At 36.9% G+C, this 20,468-nt stretch overlaps 2 protein-coding genes across 19 annotated transcripts in view; one reads left to right on the plus strand and one right to left on the minus strand.

Annotated features, from left to right (window-relative positions):
* LOC143899235 (uncharacterized) overlaps positions 1-20,468 on the minus strand; it is a 157,941-nt gene that overhangs the window by 12,556 nt on the left and 124,917 nt on the right. For 3 of the 13 annotated variants that reach the window (XR_013257429.1, XR_013257425.1, XR_013257428.1), the window contains 2 exons: positions 7,425-7,508; positions 736-5,810 (listed from right to left, as the gene is read on the minus strand). The exons of 3 other annotated variants lie outside the window; for them this stretch is intronic. Coding sequence is in view for 2 of the 10 variants with exons in the window: in XM_077409378.1 (XP_077265504.1) it covers positions 7,464-7,508 (45 nt within the window). In the remaining 8 variants the exon portion in view is untranslated. Of the gene's footprint in view, positions 1-735; positions 5,811-7,029; positions 7,509-13,508; positions 13,746-20,468 lie in introns of those variants that run through there. 7 more of the 13 variants (XR_013257423.1, XR_013257427.1, XR_013257426.1 and 4 more) reach the window with 5 other exon arrangements.
* On the plus strand, positions 1,042-20,002 carry LOC143899229 (uncharacterized). Of its 6 annotated transcripts, none has more exons than XM_077409358.1 (8): positions 1,042-1,195; positions 11,856-12,343; positions 12,429-13,038; positions 13,252-13,824; positions 14,853-14,978; positions 15,624-15,756; positions 17,252-17,417; positions 17,960-20,002. In XM_077409358.1, exons 2-8 carry the CDS (start codon positions 11,862-11,864, stop codon positions 18,051-18,053), a joined length of 2,184 nt encoding a protein of 727 aa, XP_077265484.1. In that variant the 5' UTR covers positions 1,042-1,195; positions 11,856-11,861; the 3' UTR covers positions 18,054-20,002. The 6 variants fall into 6 exon arrangements, with proteins under 6 accessions (XP_077265484.1, XP_077265487.1, XP_077265485.1 ...); XM_077409359.1 differs by lacking the exon at positions 1,042-1,195 and adding an exon at positions 9,149-9,997 and having other exon boundaries at positions 11,886-12,343; XM_077409356.1 differs by lacking the exon at positions 1,042-1,195 and adding an exon at positions 9,150-9,997.

A 20,468-nucleotide genomic window follows, 5' to 3' on the forward strand; every position in this document is an offset into this window, starting at 1 on the left:
AACCGATCTAGTAATCAAGAGACAGTAGCGATAAAAAAAAGATACTATTAAAAAATTACCTGTTTAAAAAGAATATAAAAGTCATCAAGTGCACGTGCCAGTATGAAAAATCGATATATTGAACGTTTAAAAAATAAAACATTTTTAAACCCACCATAATAGAAGACATTTAAATATATATAACATTTAATTAAAATGAAAAAATATTTAATCCAAAAAACTTGTCGGTGCTAGATCTCGGAATATAATAAGACAATGCAATAAACAAATAATTTAGACCTGAATTACAGTTTTTCATACTGACGCGTGCATTTGGCTTTATATATATATATATATATATATATATATATATATATTTTTAAGAGGTAATTTCTTAATGATCTTTTTTACATCCGTATTTAAATCCATTGGAAAGTTTCGAAAATTATCAGATCTTCACACCAATCAACATTTCCACGAATAACCATTATTATAGGAATTACTATATTTTATTAATGTTTTTTAATATTAAACGCTTTTAATATTGCTTGTAAAAAAATAAGATTATCCCATTGGTAAATTAATTAGTAAATTGATTGTATATGTGTGTGCGCGTGTATTGAGGAGAGGGGGTGATAAATAGATAATTACATAAAATTATCAATTTTTCTAATTTTTGGTATTCAGAGCAATTACTTATTTCGGACGTTTTAAAAAAAGATTTCTATTGTCATCGTTGTTTCATTCGCAACTCACCGCCACAGTTTTCTTAAGTTGCGATGCGACTGACGAAGAGCGAAACACTTAGAAGCATCGGTACCAATATGGCGTGCGCGGGCAGAAGAGATCCTGACGCAGTAACGGCGGCAGTTGGTTTCTAATCGTCGTCAGTTAATATTTGACGGCTCTCGGATAAAATCGAAGCTTCGATTTCACGCTACCAGGCGGCAGTTTCAACGACGACCACGACGACGAAGAGTAGCAGCAGGCCTCCTCGCTCTCCTCGTGGAAGCGCACCTGTGTCAAGCGCGCGCCGCGTGTGTGTCTCGCTCACAAACTCACTGGTAGACGCAGTAACGACGAGGAGCGAGCTCCAAGAACGTTGGAGCACACCGTGGAGCGTTGCGTGTAGAGTCACAACAAGATCCAAGTGGAGTACGCCACATAGACGTTTCTCTTTCAACGTTTCCTTCTCATCTTTCTCCTTCATTGATTTGTAAGTTGAAATCCTTTATTGTTCTTTTCGCGACTTTTCAGTCGTACAGTTTTACGCGTTGTCAGAAACCGGCATCGCGATGCCGCGCCGCGCCGTGCCGCGGCTTGGTCATATAGCGAATCAATGAACAAATCGAGAATTTCAACGACATTAGCGCGAGCGCAAATTGTCGTCGTTAAATATAAATTTGTTTCTGTTTGTATTAGCATAGCTAAATAAATGTTTTAAGACTAAGTCAAGACACGGGGCAGAAATTAATAATTGAAATTGATCATTAGATCAATGAAATTGCTAACATTTTGAGTATAATAGTCTTCTCTCACGTATTTCTATAATAGATGAAATGGATCGCATCGATTAGTACTTTAAGCGGTTATTAACTTTATGATATTAATATGAGACAATTTCTAATTAATATTAATGTTAATATAAATTTAATACTATGGAGTATTGTATACATAGCATATATAATTTAACATAATTTAACATTCCAAATAACATTTCACTGCAACAGACATCATTAAAATATAAAAAGGACATTAAAGTATAATAAAGTCCAAAGGCTATATTTTGTAATTCTATTTTTAACGGATATAAGCGAAATATCTATACAGAAACACACACATACGCACACACACACACTTATGGGATTCATAAGCAGCGGGTCGTCTAGCGCGATTTTACCTGATCGCTCTGTTGAAAGAGAGAGAAAAAACCGCACGCGAGAAGGAGCCGACGAAAGCGAACATCCGTGGTAATGCGAGCACAGCGAGCAACGCTGTATACGAAAGGAACACTTGTGTTTTATGTTCGGCCCGCTCCGACACTTGTGTTTTGTACGCGATCCGCTTCCTCCTCCTCGTCGATGCGATCTCGACGTCAAAATCTAGACACAGGTCTCGCCGATTCGATTAATCCATCTTTTCCTTCTCTCTCTCTTTCTTTTACAGATTTTTCCTCTTCTTTTTTTCTCTTTATTTCTTTTTTTTTTCAAGATCTTGGTTCATCGTTATATGGGAATAATTCTGTTCAAAGACATGTCGCACGTGCATCCTCTCCTCCCAAAACTTGTGCGAACAGTATTACCGTCACGAATCGTTGAAATCATATGAATTCGTTAAATTATACGTAATATATCCGCAATATACGCAATCAAAAATATTTGAGCAGACCTTTGAGCACTCTCACTTAAAATGGCATATTAATTATTTTAATATTTAATTAATTTACCCGTGTCTGGTTTAAGAGCGAGACACATATTCCAAACAGTGCGACTAGATTGCTCGATTGCAAGATCGTTGTCGATAATGTAAATATTAAATCGATAATTCAAGTTATTCCGACGGTATGCGACGGGAGATTACGCTCTGTGAACGGACTTTCTTTCTAGATAAGGATGCCCATGTTCATATGATTTTATTTCTTCATCATATTTCTATTTTTCATATTTTATTTCTGACGCACCTATATATACTGCTTCAAGTATCGTACAAATTTGTTCCAATCCCGATTTTTATAACCATTCGCAATTATCTTATACTCAGAATATATTCATCGGCGGTGCGCATCCATTCTATTTCCGTTAAGTTTTGGATTGCGAATACTTACGACAATTTCATTTCAGTTTTATATCGATCGTGACACATATCCGTCATGTCTCGAAAGCCACGGTCACTAAAAACTGTCTTGACACATATCTCCCATAGAAATGAAATGACTTTTTATTTTGAACATACGTCTTTTTTTCTCGATCACGTTCACGACGCGCTCTATTTTCGAATACGATTCATCAGTCTGACTTCGATCTTATTTTCACCTGATAGATCACAGACCGCGCAACATCGGCATCGGTGCTTCTCGCGGCGTCTGGCACGAAACTATTTGCCGCCAGGAAGAAAGATATCCCCTGAGCGCAGATAATATTTTATTAATCATTAAGCACATAGCCGCCGTACATATAAGATAATGGGAATAATATCAGGCAATGACGATAATACTGTTTGTCGTGTACGTTAATTATTGGTCCTCGCATCGCGACTGACTTTTGCGCTGCGCCGTCGCGCGTTGGCGGCGGCGACATCACCCCTCGATTATCACGTCGATCTATTCGGAGGTAACGAAGCTTATTTTTCAAAAATATTAAATCAATGTATCACCGAAATAAGAAAGTAGCGGCGATCAGAATTCTTCTTTGTTCGTTCAAACAGTTTGAAAATCTATGATTGAAAAGGGAAGTTTTGAAAGTAATCTCTTGTAATTCTTTGATAAATGTGGAGTATTTATGCGTAGAATATACATTTGATAGAATTCTCCCTGTAATTGCATGATTTGTTTAACATTTTCCTAATTTGATCCAAATAAGGAATCAGTAAGTAACGAAATTAAAACTCTATCAAAAAATTCACATGAGATTAATTTAAGAAATATCGCACATATTTTCATCTATGAATTTAATATCCCCCGAAAATCTTGTAAACTTATTGATTTACTTACAATAAGAACGAAGAATGAATACACAATATACATATAAGGCGCGTATCCTATGTCAATAGGATTTTATTAGATGAGAACTCTTGTAAAAATCTCACCGTCAAAGATGGTCTTACTCGGGTAAAAAGAGCAGCACGGGTTTTAGCCATCCGAATGCCATCCCGATATAAATCATTTTTTTCAAGGTCTCGTAACGTTCCATTCATGGCCGAGAACGGCCGCAATGTAAATATTGAAATAAAAAGTTTCGATCCCGTCGCGTTACACTGCAGAAATGCAAACATCACCGTAACCGTACCATATGCGTGTTTCGTTTTTTCTCCTCGGAAAACTAGACGGTTCTTAAAATTCTGAGTTCAAGTATCTTCGTCATTGTCCTTTAGCTTCGAGTCTATTTTTCGGATATTTTACGACGAACGGGCGTATATTTGCGACGAAAACAATGAGCACGAAACTTGTGTTTGCACAACGCGGTCGTAGCGCGATGTTAATCCCGTCGACGTTAAAATCGAGACAGTTCTGTCTCGTTGTAAATTTCAGTAATTGCGCTGTAAAACCTTCTTCATCTTTGCACGCGTTGCGGACGTGAAGCATCGCCATCGAGTCATTTAAACACACGCCATAAAGGACTTGTACGTTCGCCATTTTAATGCACATCAAGCACAAACGTGCACTATACTCGATTACAAAATGATGACAAATTGCAATAAAGTTTTATTGATTTCTCAGTATTCAATAAGATCCGAGAACTTAGCGCGCTATCGTTTTCCGTTGTGTTGCGTCTTGAGAAATCTTCTTAATCTGTTATCGTCAAACTGCAATACTGAATCGTATGTTCAAGTCTGATCTAATGTCGTGCATATTTCTTCAAATAATATTAAATCAAAAGGAATCTATTTTTTGAAATTTCAATTTATATTTAATTACAGAGATACGCAACAATTAAAGTTTGAAAGTAATAAAAGTAAATATATCAATATTTTTATTAATACAAAATCATCTTTATATCGATCAGGAAAGCTATAGTTAAAAGAACATTCGATAATTTTAGGACACTGCGTATATATCGGTATATATGTACTTTGAATTGCATGATGTCAACGGGCGAAAATAAGACATCATTTTCGCGTAGATTCTCAGTGATATGGACACACGCGTACGCCAATCACGCATCTACACACACCTGTATTTTTTTCATGTACGACGATAAGGGATTTCTACGTGGCTGATAAAGAAAATGGCCTCGACGTGTTCGCGCCCCGTTTAATGACGTAAATCCTCTTTGCTCGCTCGATTTTTATTTTCGTCGTGTTTGTCTCAGAAAAATACGAAAATTCGCCACGTATTAATTTTCAACGCGCACACATTTCATTTAAGTCACAAACTTGCAAGGCTTACAACAGTTACAACTTTCCACATCTTTTTATGAGAATCAACACCCATTCGTGTTTGTACGCTTCATGAATTGCTCACTTCGATCGTAAATCTGTAAACTTTAGGTACTCTCATATACACGAAGCAGATTTCTTACATAGGCATAGATGAAAATCCGTGGAAAATTTAGTCTGGGAATTACTCACACCGTGGCGTTATAGATAACACTTGAGAAATTTTCTTTAGGTAGCCATAAGATAAGCGCGAAATCTCTCTCTCTCAGACCGACCTTTTCCGCTACATTTTTTTCGAGTTACACTTATTATCAGCGGTAACCGATCTCGCAATGCACCTTGAGTTAAAGTATATTTACTGGCCCGTTCTCGTGAATCCCCGAGGGATTCACGATGGATTCACCTGGGGAAATCCATATAGACCGACGTCGACGTAGCGGAGGAGAGTAGGAGCGGCCCTACGCGCTCCTGGCGAATCCGACGACTGAAATTATCATTTTAGCTGATATACTAGCTAATGTAAGGATGCAGTTTTATCTCTTATTATCATGGGAAACGAGATAAATCGCGATAGTACCGTTTATTTTGACAGCGTGGCGGCACCACGCGCGCCTCCCCATCGACGATGTACGGCATGACGCCACGCTTTGTGTATCGGTCCTGGTATTTTCGTTCAGGTGATTTAGGTGATCTTGCCTCCAACCACTCAACTTCTCTTTCTCTTGTCTATCTTGCTCCTGGTCCATTTATCACATATAACTATATATTATGCAAGACAGTAAGGTTGCGTGCAACAAAAATCAAATACAGACGAATGCGCGAAACGCGTAAAAATAAGCGAAACAAATTTTGCATATTAGAGATCTTTTCATCCATATTCTGATCATTTTAAATCTATGTTCATTTAACGCTGCTATTATTAAGTTAATTATTTTATTTTTATTCTCAATTATATATATATAATATTATTGATTAATTGGAAAACTTTAACTTATTAAGAATTAATTTGAGATATATAGTAAGATGTATAAAATTAAACGTTATATGAAACTTATATAAAATACAAGAATCCATTAGAATATTGGAAATTATGTGTACAAAAATAATGGTTTATGAATCGTTATCTTATATACTTGAGGAATGTCGGAGTTCTTGGTTATTTGAACTCAACGATTACGCACAATATGACTTAAGTTTCGTAATATAACTGTTATGTTTTTGTTAGAAAAACAGGTTCACTTAGTATACGAACGTTTGTCAGGATTTGATTGTGCGTCATTGCATCGCCGAGAAATCTTTCGTGCAATTATACATCGCACGTCGTAGTTACCTCTTGTTTGCCGAGTACTGTTTGCTTACTCCGCGACATAACACGATTGTAAAATTGAACGATCGCCAAACTTTCCCATTAAAACTCTGTATGCAGGTGGTTTAACGTGACTGCACTGCGAAGCTAATCCGCATCGATGCATTTCCGAGTTCATATCGAATTGTTTCTTTATCGAAGCTTTAAGTCTTAGGAAAAAGAGGGATTGGTTTTTATGATTCCGCATCGAAAACGCATTATATTCATTTTTGCAATTGATGCTTTATGGTAGGCGATAACTTTTGCTGGTGATTACTTTGCGAATTAACAAATTTGTCACGCAAATAGAGAAGAGATTGTATAAGAATACGATGGGCACTCAATACCCTTTCGAGAAAAAAAAGGAAAATTATCAAGAAAATAACATTATAATTTTTTTTTAATATTATAAAAAATAAAAAATGCACAGATTTATATACCTATTCACCATTCATTTATTAGAATCTTTTATTACAAGATTCCTATATTAGTCTCTGATTTTTAGCGCTGTTATTTTATTTATGTAATAATTTTAAATAAAGTGTTATATAATATAAAATTATTTTACTTTTAATTTAAGTTTATATTCAAATGATAATTATAAATGTAGATAAACACATTCGTCGCATTAATATGAAATTCCTTGACTGTAGATTTATTTATTAATATCGTTTCGCGTTATATAATCGTCAAACGATGAATGGCATAAGTTTCAAAATATTTTTCCTGATTCTGTGTCATTAATTTTCTTATTCTATATGAAATATCTCGCGATCTAATCAGTGTCAAACAATTTAACGAAAAAATTATTTTAAAGTCAACAAAGCTATGATTCGTCGCCCATCAAACTTTCGGTGTGTTGCAATTGCGTATAATCTCCTCTTTTTCTTTTGTCGTAGCTCGTAATAGCGCGCTCTTATCAGCAGAATATTGTTTCAAGAGGAAACCTGCGATGTATATGTGCGTGTGAATGTGCTCTTGATTTCTATCGAGCGGGCACGCTTACCGGTATCGTTGCGATCGCAGGTAGAAATATCCAACAGCGTCACGTACGCCGTTCCGGACAATTCCATGCGTTCAAAGGTTCGGCCTGAAAATATATTTGTTTCCCTCTTGAGTCGCGATTTCGAGAAATCCTCCCGTAGCTCGTATATCGATCGTGCAGTTTGATAAATTTATGGCGGCAAACGCGTCCTTTTATCTTAATTGCCTCTCATTGAGATCGCGAATTATTAATTTACTTGATTCTATCGCTTAACTTTGGCAATTAATAGCGGAAATCAAAAATTGCTCGAGAATATTGAGTATCGCGTGTTTACGAAATCAATTTGAGATCACTTTATTCCTATTCTCCATTCCGATAGTAGAACTTTCTTTTTTTTATCTTAAACTTTAATTTAGGTCTAGACGTAAGCGGAATAGATTAGTTTGGCTGCAAGAAGTTAAGTATATCGGTTTCGTGTCATTATACCTTTCCTCAATTATCAAAAATTGTGACGGTTTCGTTGCCAATGATGTTTCGTTTGCTGAAATGAATCAGGTGCACGATGACGCAAGCAATAATCATTATCTTAAGATGACTCTTCCGTATGTACGTACGCTGTTCGAACGATATAATTGAAGTTACTATTTTTCTTCTTTCCTGTCCTATTATTTCGAGGTTGGATGATGATTAGTCGCGCGGCATAACGCAATGTCAAAAATTATCTATGATTTAATCGTTATCCAGCTCGCTTTAAGATATTCGCACGTTTATCGTGAGAATTATTTCATTATTGTATTATCATTACTGGTATAATGATTGTATAGTACAATTTTATACCGTAAACAATTAATGTAATTTCGGTCTATTAATTCTTTGTACAGCATTATAAAAACATGACCTAAAATTTGACTTACTTTTTTTATGTCTACATGTCTTGTTATATATTTAACAATTCTAATTTTATAATTAATTACGAAGATATTTAATGTCCAGTATTGGAAACTTGTGATAGATGATAAGTTTCACACTTTTGTGGCTCAATTTCAAAAATTGCTTTAAAAATAAAAGTCTACAGACGAAAAGTTCATTAGGTTTCGGCCAATTTGTACATAATTGACATATGCGTATCGCTGAAATACATAAAAATATAGAGATATAACCATTATGAGCGTCCCAAATACAGTGTCAGAATTAAACGTTCAATTTTAATTCTGACACTGGAATGAATATATATCTCTTCCGTTCCTACTTTCTTCTCTATTAAAACGAGGTATAATATTACGAACCCGTCGCGCGCCGTAACGATCCCTTTTTCTAACTGGTCAGTATATACACGGATGAATCATCATCCCCCTACGGTTAAGCTGTTGCCGCTACAAAATGGCGATGCAAGGCATTAGCAACGATGGCCGACGATGACGACAAGATCTCGTGGACGTGTTTCGTTCCCTCGCCGTCCCTGGTTATCTCTCGTCGTCGCTTCATCGTGCTTATCAGTGAGCAAACAAACGCGCGGATTCCCTCTGCGACCTTTCCCCCCCCCGGAACGTACTATGTGTAATTCGTCCAATCCGGCTGGACAGAATTACGAACGCACGGTCTCGTTGGACTTTACCATCATATCTGACGGTGTAATACAAACAGTATCTATATAAGCTAACGGACGATTGCGTAAAAAATTTTTGTATAAAGTATCATGAAATACCATCAAAAATATCATTCTAGTAGGAAATGTTATCAAGTTCGTGATACAACTGTTATTAATGGAAAAACTCGTTATTGAAAGGATAAACTCGTTCATTTTAGATACATCTTTTCCGCATTTAAAGAGAGATAAGTCTAGTGATGGCAGAAAAGAAAAAAAGAAACAAAATTGCAGATAAAACGTAGAAAAATTAGATTTTTGCATCAAGCTGGCGAAAGACGAGTAGCGCGATCGATTCTTGCGGCAATAGCAACATGCGAGAATAGCCACGAAGAATCTCGCAATCGGCTGACCAATGAGACGCGAGGGTCCGCCCAATCGGTCGCTCCCGCTGCTGTTGGTGTCCATATCTAAATTGTCTGCTGCATGTTCTCCATACAGCTTTTTCTCTATCTTTTTCACATCCCCTCTCTCTCTTTCTCTCCCACACGCTCATACACACGCGCACATACACATACACATACTTTGTCACTCTCCGTTCTCTTCACTGCTCGGTGATGACGAACGCAACGTCAAGAAGAACGGCATCGCCTCGTTTGGGACCAAGCAGTAGAGAGAGAGACTCACCGACATAGCTTCGCTACGATTCCACCTCTTTCTTTCCACCTTCCGTCTCTTTGTGGGACATCACGGCAAGTCATTTCTCTTGCCATCCTCAGTTGCAAAGCGTTTCCCGCCGGTGAAGCGTCTTCTTTCCGAACGTTCTTTCCAACATTTTTGTCATTGATCCCGCGGATACTTCAAAGTGTATATAACGTATACTTGGTACACGCTATCAGTTTAAGTGTATCGGTCTTTGGGACCGAGTGTATTCAGTGCGTCAAGGTTGCAGGCTGCGAGAACAGAAAAAACCCGGCGCGAGGCTCAAATGCGACACGCAGCGAATGAGGTATCAATGAGTAATCACTTTGCGCCAATAAAATGCGAGAAACGTAGAAAAAATATAGAGTATACCGAATGATTCGTGTCACGATTAAAGATTTTAGAGATTTATGTAATAAAACTATGATATTTGAATTATTAAATTAGATTGATTTTGTTAGCAAGTATATTAACGATATATCGGGAGTTACGCAGACCGATTATATTTTTATAAGTTTTTCTGCTATAAAATGTTATTAATAAATTTACGGGCAACTTCGTTTATCGAGATCAAAGTCTAAAATAATCTTTTGCGTCGATTAATTACGAAACGGGATCTTGACAAATGCTTTGTATATTTTTACGGCGTCTTTAATTCTTTAAAATAATGATAATACAGTTCATGCTATTGTTCTCTTCAATATTCAACGATTTATTGAAAGTTTAAGAAAAACACTTATTAATTTCAGTTATATGATTCACATGAAATCGTTATTGCGCGATAAATTAGATTTCTCCGATTAATTTCTTTAAGTTTACAATAACCAAATTTTTTTTATTCACTTCACCACCATCACATTTATATCTCATCATCACCGTCACATTACGATTCGATTTGACACTCGCGACACTAAAGTACAGATTGCGAGAGATCATCGCTGACGAGATATAGCGGAAGTCGCGCGAGGTCTTTGCCAAAGAAAGAGAGCCGTCGCGTGCTCTTGCGCCGGAAGTCGAAACTTGACATTGCCGAACGGAAGTGTGACGCAGGACAAACAGTACCTCTCGCATTTTTTCCCGAGACGGACGAGGTGTGTCCCCGGTCCTTTCCCTCTCCTCCACCCTCTTCACTAAACCCGCCGTGTATGTTCTTGCCCGCGAGCCGAAACAATCCCGTGTCGCGTGCCTCGAGGATTCCCCTGAAAGAATGACTAATCGAGTCCGCAGGACCGTTAGTCTTCATCCTGTTGATTGACAAACTTTTAACGAAAAGATTATGATTTGATTTACTAGAGGGATTTACTAGGTAATTTATTTAGAGGTATAATGATTAATTTTGAATTATTGACGTTAATTCTTATAGAGATTTTCAAATTGACTTTATACCGTTGCAAAGTCTTTATTAAATATTGAGATGAATCAACGTGATATATATATATATATATATATATATATATATATATACACAAGAGAATATATCAAACTTGCTTGCTATGTAATTATCATATACAGCCACTGTATCTGAAATTCTCCTTTCTTAAAAAAAAATATTATAATAATAAAATTATTTTTGCAAGATAAAAAAAGATATGGAGCATATTAAATGTTAATCTGATTCCCTTAATTAATGGCGAATCATGTGCAATAGTATTGCTTTTCTAGAACGAAAATTATCGGCGAGAGCAAAAATTTCCGCGCAATCGCCGACCTAGACACCAATCTCATCAGTTATCCGGTTGAAAATCCGACATATGACCGTTTACTTGTACCGTTCCGTTATCGCGACGATAACGCTATTCTAGTGTCTTTGCGCGCGAGTTTTCGCACGTGGCCGCGTTGTTGTCTGTCATTAACATTTATACTTATACGTTGCTCAGAAAAATTAAGAGACTGCAAAAGTTGACGAGACTCTCGCATTTATCTTTTCGATAAGTTATCCGTAATAAATAACGTAATATGTCTATTAAAGATTAAGTATTTTTTAATTATTCGCGGAAGGATAATATCAGAATTATTTTTGGACAAATGAAACGAGCGTAAAAAGACATTTCATCGGAGATACACCGATGAAATCGGAAAGAGTCAATGCACTTGGATATATATATATATACATGAGATTAGATATAATTATATTGCTGCTAAAGTAGAGCTTCCGCTTTACTCAGGACGTGATGAAAGAGACACTGGTAAAACAGGAGATCAAGATGGAATGGGATGGTCATCGTGCGGATGATAATTCATCGCAAGTTCCTGGAACGGAAGATCAGACAGCAGGGAGTCCTCAAAGCGTAATAACGACCAGAAGACATGTGAGAACGATTACGACCACTGGTCATATAACGGAGGGAATCGCCGAAGTTGATCCGGAATCGCCAGATTCCAATTCGGTTACCGGAAGTCTTCATCAGGGACTTCAGCAGCAGAGAAATGAGCAACGCGAACAAGCTCAACAGCGTAATTTCCAAGAGGAACAGCAACGAACTCATCAAACGCAGCAGCATTACGTGCAGATTTCCCATACGAGCAATGAGGATCAGCAACGATCGACGGATCAGCAACGCGTCGTTTACGCCACCAGCGGACAAGAAGTTCAAGTCGAAGTGTCCGAAGTGTCCTCCGAGGCTATCACACTTACGGTTAAAGAACCGCCCAGGTAAGAATAGTTAAAAGATTGACAGTTAGAGTTAAAAATTGATTGAGGAACCACCTGTATCCAAACATGACTTCTTCGCCCGAAGGTACGAGACACCTGCTCCCGACAGAATGGAAGTAGACCGGATATACGCTTACTCCGATGGTCACGAAGTCCGAAGAGAGAACCATGTGATCACCGTACAGGTATCCGATCATCGACGAACCCAGCAGACCGCGCACCAAAGATTTAGTCCTCACGAGAATCATCAGGCGTCCGGGACGAACGCTGGCACCAGATATCACCAGACGTCACCAGTTCTGACCACGACGGAGGACTATAACGCCTCGGCGATCGTTAGCCAGTCAGGATCTACGGTCCATCTCGGGTCACCCGCGCCGCCATACTCGCCGCCAATCGATAGTATACGTGCTGGTCAGCAGCAACAGCTCGTAGCAACGAGTTACGCTGACGCCAGCAGTGTTGTCAAATACGATGCCGAGACCACGGCCGCCGCGGAAACCATCAAGGGTCCCAATACGTACACCACGCTGGAAACGGTCGCTATTCCTCCCACACAAACCGTTCAATACACACAGTATTTATCGGGTGGCGAGACTTTTCAACAGGCACCGACATATAGTTACGCCAAGCCGGGAGATCCCGTGATCTTGGCGTATCCACCAGCGACGCAACTTGGCTCGAGAGTTACCGAGGTGAGAAAACACAGTCGGTTATTTGAATGATATATTTTATCGTCTCAATTTCCTTTTATTTTATAATTCATAAATATACTTCGTTATGTAATTCAGCAATTTTATTTCTCCTTTTATTTTATAATTATTAGAAATATTTATATTTATATTTATATTTTCCAGTTTTTTCTTCATTTTTATAAACCGAGAAAATCTACGTTTCACATTCAATAGGTAGAATCATCCGGCAGCGCGTACATGAAGAGTGATCCCACGTTAGCGTCATCCTTGGCCGCCACTCGAGCGGTTCCGTTACACTACGAGCAACCTGGTTCACCAAGTTCCCAAGTGACTCTATACAGCACAGGAGCGACGTCGTATCAATACGTGAAACCTTCCTCAGGTGATCCTTACTGGCCAGGCGGCAGCACTCCCTCACCCCCGACTTTGGAGTACGTTCAGGGCTATCCGGGCATCACCGCGATCTCCGTCAGCGACACTACCAATGTGCAACTCTACTCCAACTGCAGTGGCGGATACAGCGTTTCCGCGAGCGGGAATGGGCCATCCCCTGGGTGGGCCACTCTTCCGCTTCCCGGTACGGACGAGGCATTCGAAGGAGCTATCCTAGCGGCGGAACCCAAAGAATGTGTTAACTGCGGGGCCAGTATAACGCCGTTGTGGAGACGGGATGGCACCGGTCACTACCTCTGCAACGCGTGCGGACTCTACAATAAATCGAATGGCATCAACAGGCCACAAATGCGATGCCCCAAACCGAAACAGTCGGTTGCACCGGTAAACATTGTGCGAATCATGTGATTACTGTAATCTAATTAGATAATCTTTCGGGTTAATTTTAATTAACGGTATAAGTAATTTGAAAGTCGTTTTCATAGAAAATAACATTCAAATCCCAATTCTAATTACGCGCATTTCTATTTTTTTGAAACAGTTATTAGTTTCTTTATATTTTTATAATCGTTTATAATAGTTCATAGTATATTACACAATAAATTACATATTTCAATTATTGTACCTTAAATAATATAATATTTAAGTTGCACTCTCTCTTTATTTAGCTTGATTATCCGAACTCTCGAGTCCGAAACTCCATAACTGACAATGAGTCTTCTTTATTATTTTCTAAGTAATTTTTAACACATTAAATCTTGATTTTATTGAACATAGCGTATATATTGAAAAGGGGTGAAAGAAAGATTAAAATACTGTTTGCTGCTCTCACGTTCAAATGTTTAATTGTCGAGTCCGAAATTCGTTTGACCATTGCTAAAATGAGGCCACTGATATTTACCCTGATAAATTTCTCACCCATGAAACGTACATAGCTTCAATATTAAGTAACATTCTCGCGCCCTCTGCCTCTCTCTTCTCTCTCCCTCTTCTCCTCGTTTCCCTCTACCGCTACCAAAGACAGAGGGAAGAGGAACGTTATCTCGAGCAAATAATCACTACGGGACTCGCTGGCGGCTGTTTGCTCTATTTTTCTTGCTCTGAGCACTCCCATTTCGTTGTCTCGATTCTTCAAATACTCCCCGTCTCTCGACGGCGACGCAACATTTTATGTCGTCACCGTCGAAGCGATGATTCTCTCGTGAGCTCTTTTTACGCTTACGACGTGTAAATTTTTACTCCCGGTTGTTCCCACAATCTTCGATTGTAATTTTAAATTATTCCATGTAAGCAAGAGTTCATCGTTGGTGAAATATGTAATTAACGTGTTACACATAAGTTTATTTATGTGAATTGCGTTACTTTGCAATCGATATGCGTTTATGTGATAATATGAAAATGCTTTTTGCATGGCATTGCAGGCTAACGTACGAAGGACAGGAGTACAATGTGCAAATTGTAGGACAACCAATACAACCCTTTGGAGACGAAACAATAATGGCGAGCCTGTCTGCAATGCGTGCGGCCTTTATTTCAAATTGCATAACGTAAGTGTCGAAATTACATAATTATATTACATTTTTTCATTCGTATTAATCGGTACTTTATTTGAACAGAAATTAAAAAAAAAGTATTTAACAAAAAGTAGCATTCCCTTTTTCTATCGGTGCTGGTGTTTGCGAGTGATGTTCTAAGAACTGCTATAATGCCTTCTATTCTCGTGCGATATGAAAACATCAAGAAAACAGCGGAGAAATTTTTTTAATTAACATTAATCTTACTGCGAACTGGTCAGCACGTTGTTATCAGTCTTTTTACGATTGCTAACCGCGATAACGACGACTTGATTGTTTTTACGCACGTGAGACGACCCCGTCTCGGCGTTGAAGAGGAGCGCAGATTATCGCGCGAATCTGTGCAAACAATCGTAACAACAAATTTAATTAAAACAGAAATCGATGCGCGGCTTTACCGAGGTTTTCGATCAAAACGACGCTCGTTCTGTCCACCTCTCTCTCTCTCTCTCTCTCTCTCTCTCTCTCTCTCTCTCTTTCTCTCTCTCTTTTATTAGTCATAACGCATAAAAGTTCAAAATACAAACGATTTCATGCTTTAGCTAGTCAGAGATTATTAAAAAAAAATAATTTTTCGAAATCTCTCATACAGAAATATAATTAGATTTATGCGAACAGGTGAATAGGCCTTTAAGTATGAAAAAGGAAGGAATACAGACGCGGAAGAGGAAACCGAAGAATCATTCGAGCATCACAAATCTACCCGGTCCTAGCGGTATCCACAAGACCGATATCAAGTCCAGTCTACTTGGTGAGTCTTCGGTGAGCAAGTCATTATACAATTTATTTTTACTAACACCTCCCATCAATTTACATTTTAACAACTATACGTGATGTACATCTTCATCTTTGAATTATTATTCGCCAAAAATTTTTTCAATTGACGACAATACCCTATATATAGTTTCATTTTCACAAACATTAGTTGGGCATTCAGCTAATTAGATTAGGTGTACCTACAGGTAGGAGCGAGTAAAATACTTTCAAGAATATATATTTGCATGCAAAATTATTATGATATGATAAACTACTGTAATATCTTATTACTTAAGCAGTTATAAACACTAGGAATATACCATTGTTGAATCATTATATTATTAGGATCATTATAAAAAAAAAATATTATTTAAAATGTAGTTTGGAGCTAAAAATTGTTTTTAACCGTCGCTATCATCGACGTGTAAATAATAACTAACCGATTTCTCCGCGTACAAATATCATTCTTCATGGAACGGTCAGCCAATAATTCCCGTCCCCGTCCATCGGCAATCGCGATGGCCGACTAAACACACGATCGCGTGTACATGTGACAGTATGAAAAAGGGTCGGGGAAACTCCGACAAGAGCATACAAGAACCGATAACGCTTCGGATTGGTCAGAGCTCGGGATGTACTCTGATAGCGGCTAACACATACCACATACCTTTCATCGATGGGGGATCAACCCGAAGAACACGCACGCGACGCGTTGAGATACTTATGCGGGAGGGGGGGCGTGGAACGTTACCTTCGGTTCGTCGATGTTTTCCTTACACGTAAGATCATAATAAAATTAAAAAATGATCGGCGAGTGATCGGCGGCATCGCCAGGAAGCATGTAATCTTCTAGAAAGCTATACTTCTGATCGCGATTAAAAAAAATATTAGCAATTGCGCTCCCGATTGAGATATACTTTTTTATTTACAATAATTAAACTGTTATATGCTATTTCGAATTAACGCGATCGAGCATTATCGCTTATTGTTAGTCAAAGTCCTTCAGATTTGCAAAGCCGGATATATAAAACTGCGGTGAATAATAATTCGCGAAATTTTACTTGAGTTACACATGCGCTTATCTTTCCCGAAAATCACGCTACGCGGCCTTGGGGCACTTCCTAAGTAAATGACAAAATAAAGATTAAAACCGATTAATGATTGTATGAGCATCTCGAATATTCATCGTGATAAGAAGCTGATAGCTAAACCTTTTCCGATTTAAGTGTCAAATATACATAATTAACAAAAAAATAAGTGAAGAGACATAAACAATTTCATTATTGGAAGAAATCTATTGTTAATAAATTTAAACGTATCATAGAATAACATCACGAATAGTGCGTTACCTTGAAAAACAATTTATATCCATGCATATATTGCTTGTCAAAAGAAGTTATGAATAATGCAAGAGCATGCGATCAGCGCGTCAAGTGTGGTAGTCGAGTAAAGTAATCATGACCGATATTGTCTTTTTGTTGACATTGCAGTGGACTCGTTGCAGTTGAACATGTACGCAACCGGGGGTGGGGGTAATGGAGGGGTTGAAGAACATTGTCTTCCTGTAGGTACACCAACTGGGACACAATTAGGGCATGCACACTCGCCTCTTGCATTACCTACCGCCGCCGTGTTGAATCGCCAAACCACTCTTACGTAAGTCACGAATCACTTCATTTGTAACGCAGAAAATTTGTGCATATTCCATTTTATGACAGACTATCGTTGATTTCATCAATAAACTGACTATTAAAAAAAATTAAAATAAAATCAAAGAAACTTCGAAAAAGCAAATAAACTGCAAAATAACTGCACGAACAATTAAAAAAAAATTAATTTATTTTTTATGTGTCTCGATACATCATACATTTATAGAGTTAGTTTTGATAAAAAAATTGATTCAAAATTCAACGAAGAATGAAAAGAGACTCATGAATGAAAAGAATAGCGATAGTTCTGAGGCACTTTTTACGTAACAAAATGAACACATAACAATTGAATTTCTATCAAAATTGAAACAAACATAATGAAAGAAAAAAATTAACGTTTTAGATATTATTGCTAGATTATATTTTACTATCAAAATTTAATTTTCTTCTTTATGTTCAAATAAAAAAAATTAGATATTAAATTGGAAAAATGGGAAATCTCGTAACGTGATAATTATTTATTAATTCCACATTCTCCTTTTATTTTAGTGTGCCACCACTAGAACCAATCACTAGTCAATCCAGCAGCGACATCACCTCGGTTATAACGTCAACTACAGCTGCCCATGCTGAGAAATCGTGAATATCATCCAGTTCTGTAGAAATCTGTAGGAACTCTGTACTTGCCGACCGTAGCTGTAATACGACTGTATTATCGATTTTATTATTGGTTTCTCAACATCGAAATACGTTGCTTAATCATTAAAAAAGCGATTGTATTAATTGCAAATAGATAGAATTATCCTGTACAAAGAGAGAAACAACGTGTACGTTATAAATGTTTGTATTCACTTGGATATTTAGCGCTGAAGAAAAGCATCTCTGATATGAAAGATGATGTTTAGTGCTAAACGTTCTGCATCAATACGAAACAAAGGAGTCACTTCCACCTCAATATCTAATTATCTAATTTTTCGAATTAGAAAACAATTTTTGAAATTGTGTTCCTATCGCTTATTTATATTTATTCTTAGGTATTAATTGTCATACCTAATCTTCTATTTCAGCTCTTGAGGATTCAGTAACGTGGCACATTGTAACCGATGCATTAATTCTATTCTTTTATCCCTTTGCTTTTTGTCGTGTGATTTTTGCAAAATAATCAAATGTTTCTTAGGATCAATACAATATCGGTAACGCTTTCTTACAATTTCTTCTTAGGATCCTGCGTTACCGATATTGCAGACTATGTCGTAGAGAATATCTGAACTGATACGCTCCCTACCAGGAAAAACGGACAAGAGAAAGGAAAAGAAGTCTGCTATGTGTGTTATATTGAGAAGAAATAAAAACTGTATACAATCTGCTTTTTTTAACTTTAGTTTGAAATTCACTTTTAAATTGATTCTTGTCTATTTTTAGATACATATTACAAAAGACTGCCTTCTTTTTCTTTTTTAGCAAATATGTTATCCCATTATAATTGTTGATATCAGGCAATGCGATGTACCAGGCATTTCAAATATATTTTCAATCAAATTTTTAGACAATGCGACATACAAAGTATTTTGAATAATTAATCTATATTTGTCGTGCAACTTGTACTTAATGTGTGAAAGTACTTAATGTACTCTGGTCTGTGTGTCTAATTTTGTAAATATGCATTTATGCCACGTGATCCAAAGAAATATGTATATCTAGATATATATGTGTGTGTACAGATGTATATTTTAATTTTTTCTCCAAAGAGTAATATATAACGTAAATACATGTACTTAAACATATTTTGCGAATCGTTTTCTTTAAGACGATGAAAATTCGGTATCTTTTAAAATGAGATCCCTATCCTTTTGTTGCAGAACACTATTTATTTATATAAGAGTACGACTATTCAAATCATCTTGTTGCAGTATCACCAAAATTACAAATTATAAATCAATTGACTTATAAATCATAGATATAGACGTACCTAATATATATATATATATATATATATATATATGTAGGTCCAGAGGTATGTTCCGGGACTGTTTACGTTTTTTGAAATGTACAGTCCTGGAATATAACGCATATATATGTAATCAGATTCAAAAAACTGTCCCGAAAATTGCCGTAGGACATCAATTTTTTCCAGGACAGTCCTGGAAACTGCCAAATGTCCCGGAATATACCGATATCAAAAATAAAAGTCCCGGAACATACTTCCGGACCTACATATATATATATATATATATATATATAGTAAATTCTTAATTTTCCAATAAATTTTTATTATCGCTTTTTTTAATAACTCAAATACTGTTAACATCATTAATCAAAAAATGTAATAAGCAAGCTGATTGTAATTATATGACGTGATAAAGCGAGAACAAGATTCTCGCGAGTATTTTGCTATCAGACAGCAATTCATCATATCTTAGCATTTGCCGAAGAGTTCTCGCAGCAAATGTTATGATAACACCTGTTTAAGTAATTATCTACTCAGTGATGTGTAATTTATTAATTAACACATATCGAGAATAGTTTTATTTAATAAGCGTTGCGCAACTATTTGTATATCGTATAATAAACAAACATGAGTAACAAAACGCACAGATGCATTATCGTTTATCAAGTTGTATCATTTTGGTGCATTTCTCTGCTTTATTATCGTACTAAGATAATCCATTTATTTCAAGTAGTATATTAAGACTACAACAGAGAAATTGTATGTTCCGCATCCTTCAATTATGATGAGAAATTATGAGTTTACTATTTATTAGTAAATACGTTTATTTTAAATATCTTTACTAATATTGTTAGTAAACATGCTATACTAAATTTTTAGTAGATAAAATTATTGGAAAGTATGTATTTAGTATATACATAGGTAGAATTTGATAACATTTATGCTAAACAAAATTCAATATCCTTGGTGTGTATACATGCACAAAGGCACAGCAAAGATCGCGAAACGTAGATAGGAGAGAAAGAGAGAGAGAGAGAGAGAGAGAGAGAGAGGGAGAGGGAGAGTGCGATGAAGGTAGAAAGCTGGACCACAGGTAAGAGGTGACGGGCG

The sequence above is a fragment of the Temnothorax americanus genome, unplaced genomic scaffold (assembly GCF_048541705.1).
Source record: "Temnothorax americanus isolate GAGA-0224 unplaced genomic scaffold, ASM4854170v1 Scaffold26, whole genome shotgun sequence".
Taxonomy (NCBI): Eukaryota; Metazoa; Arthropoda; class Insecta; order Hymenoptera; family Formicidae; genus Temnothorax; species Temnothorax americanus.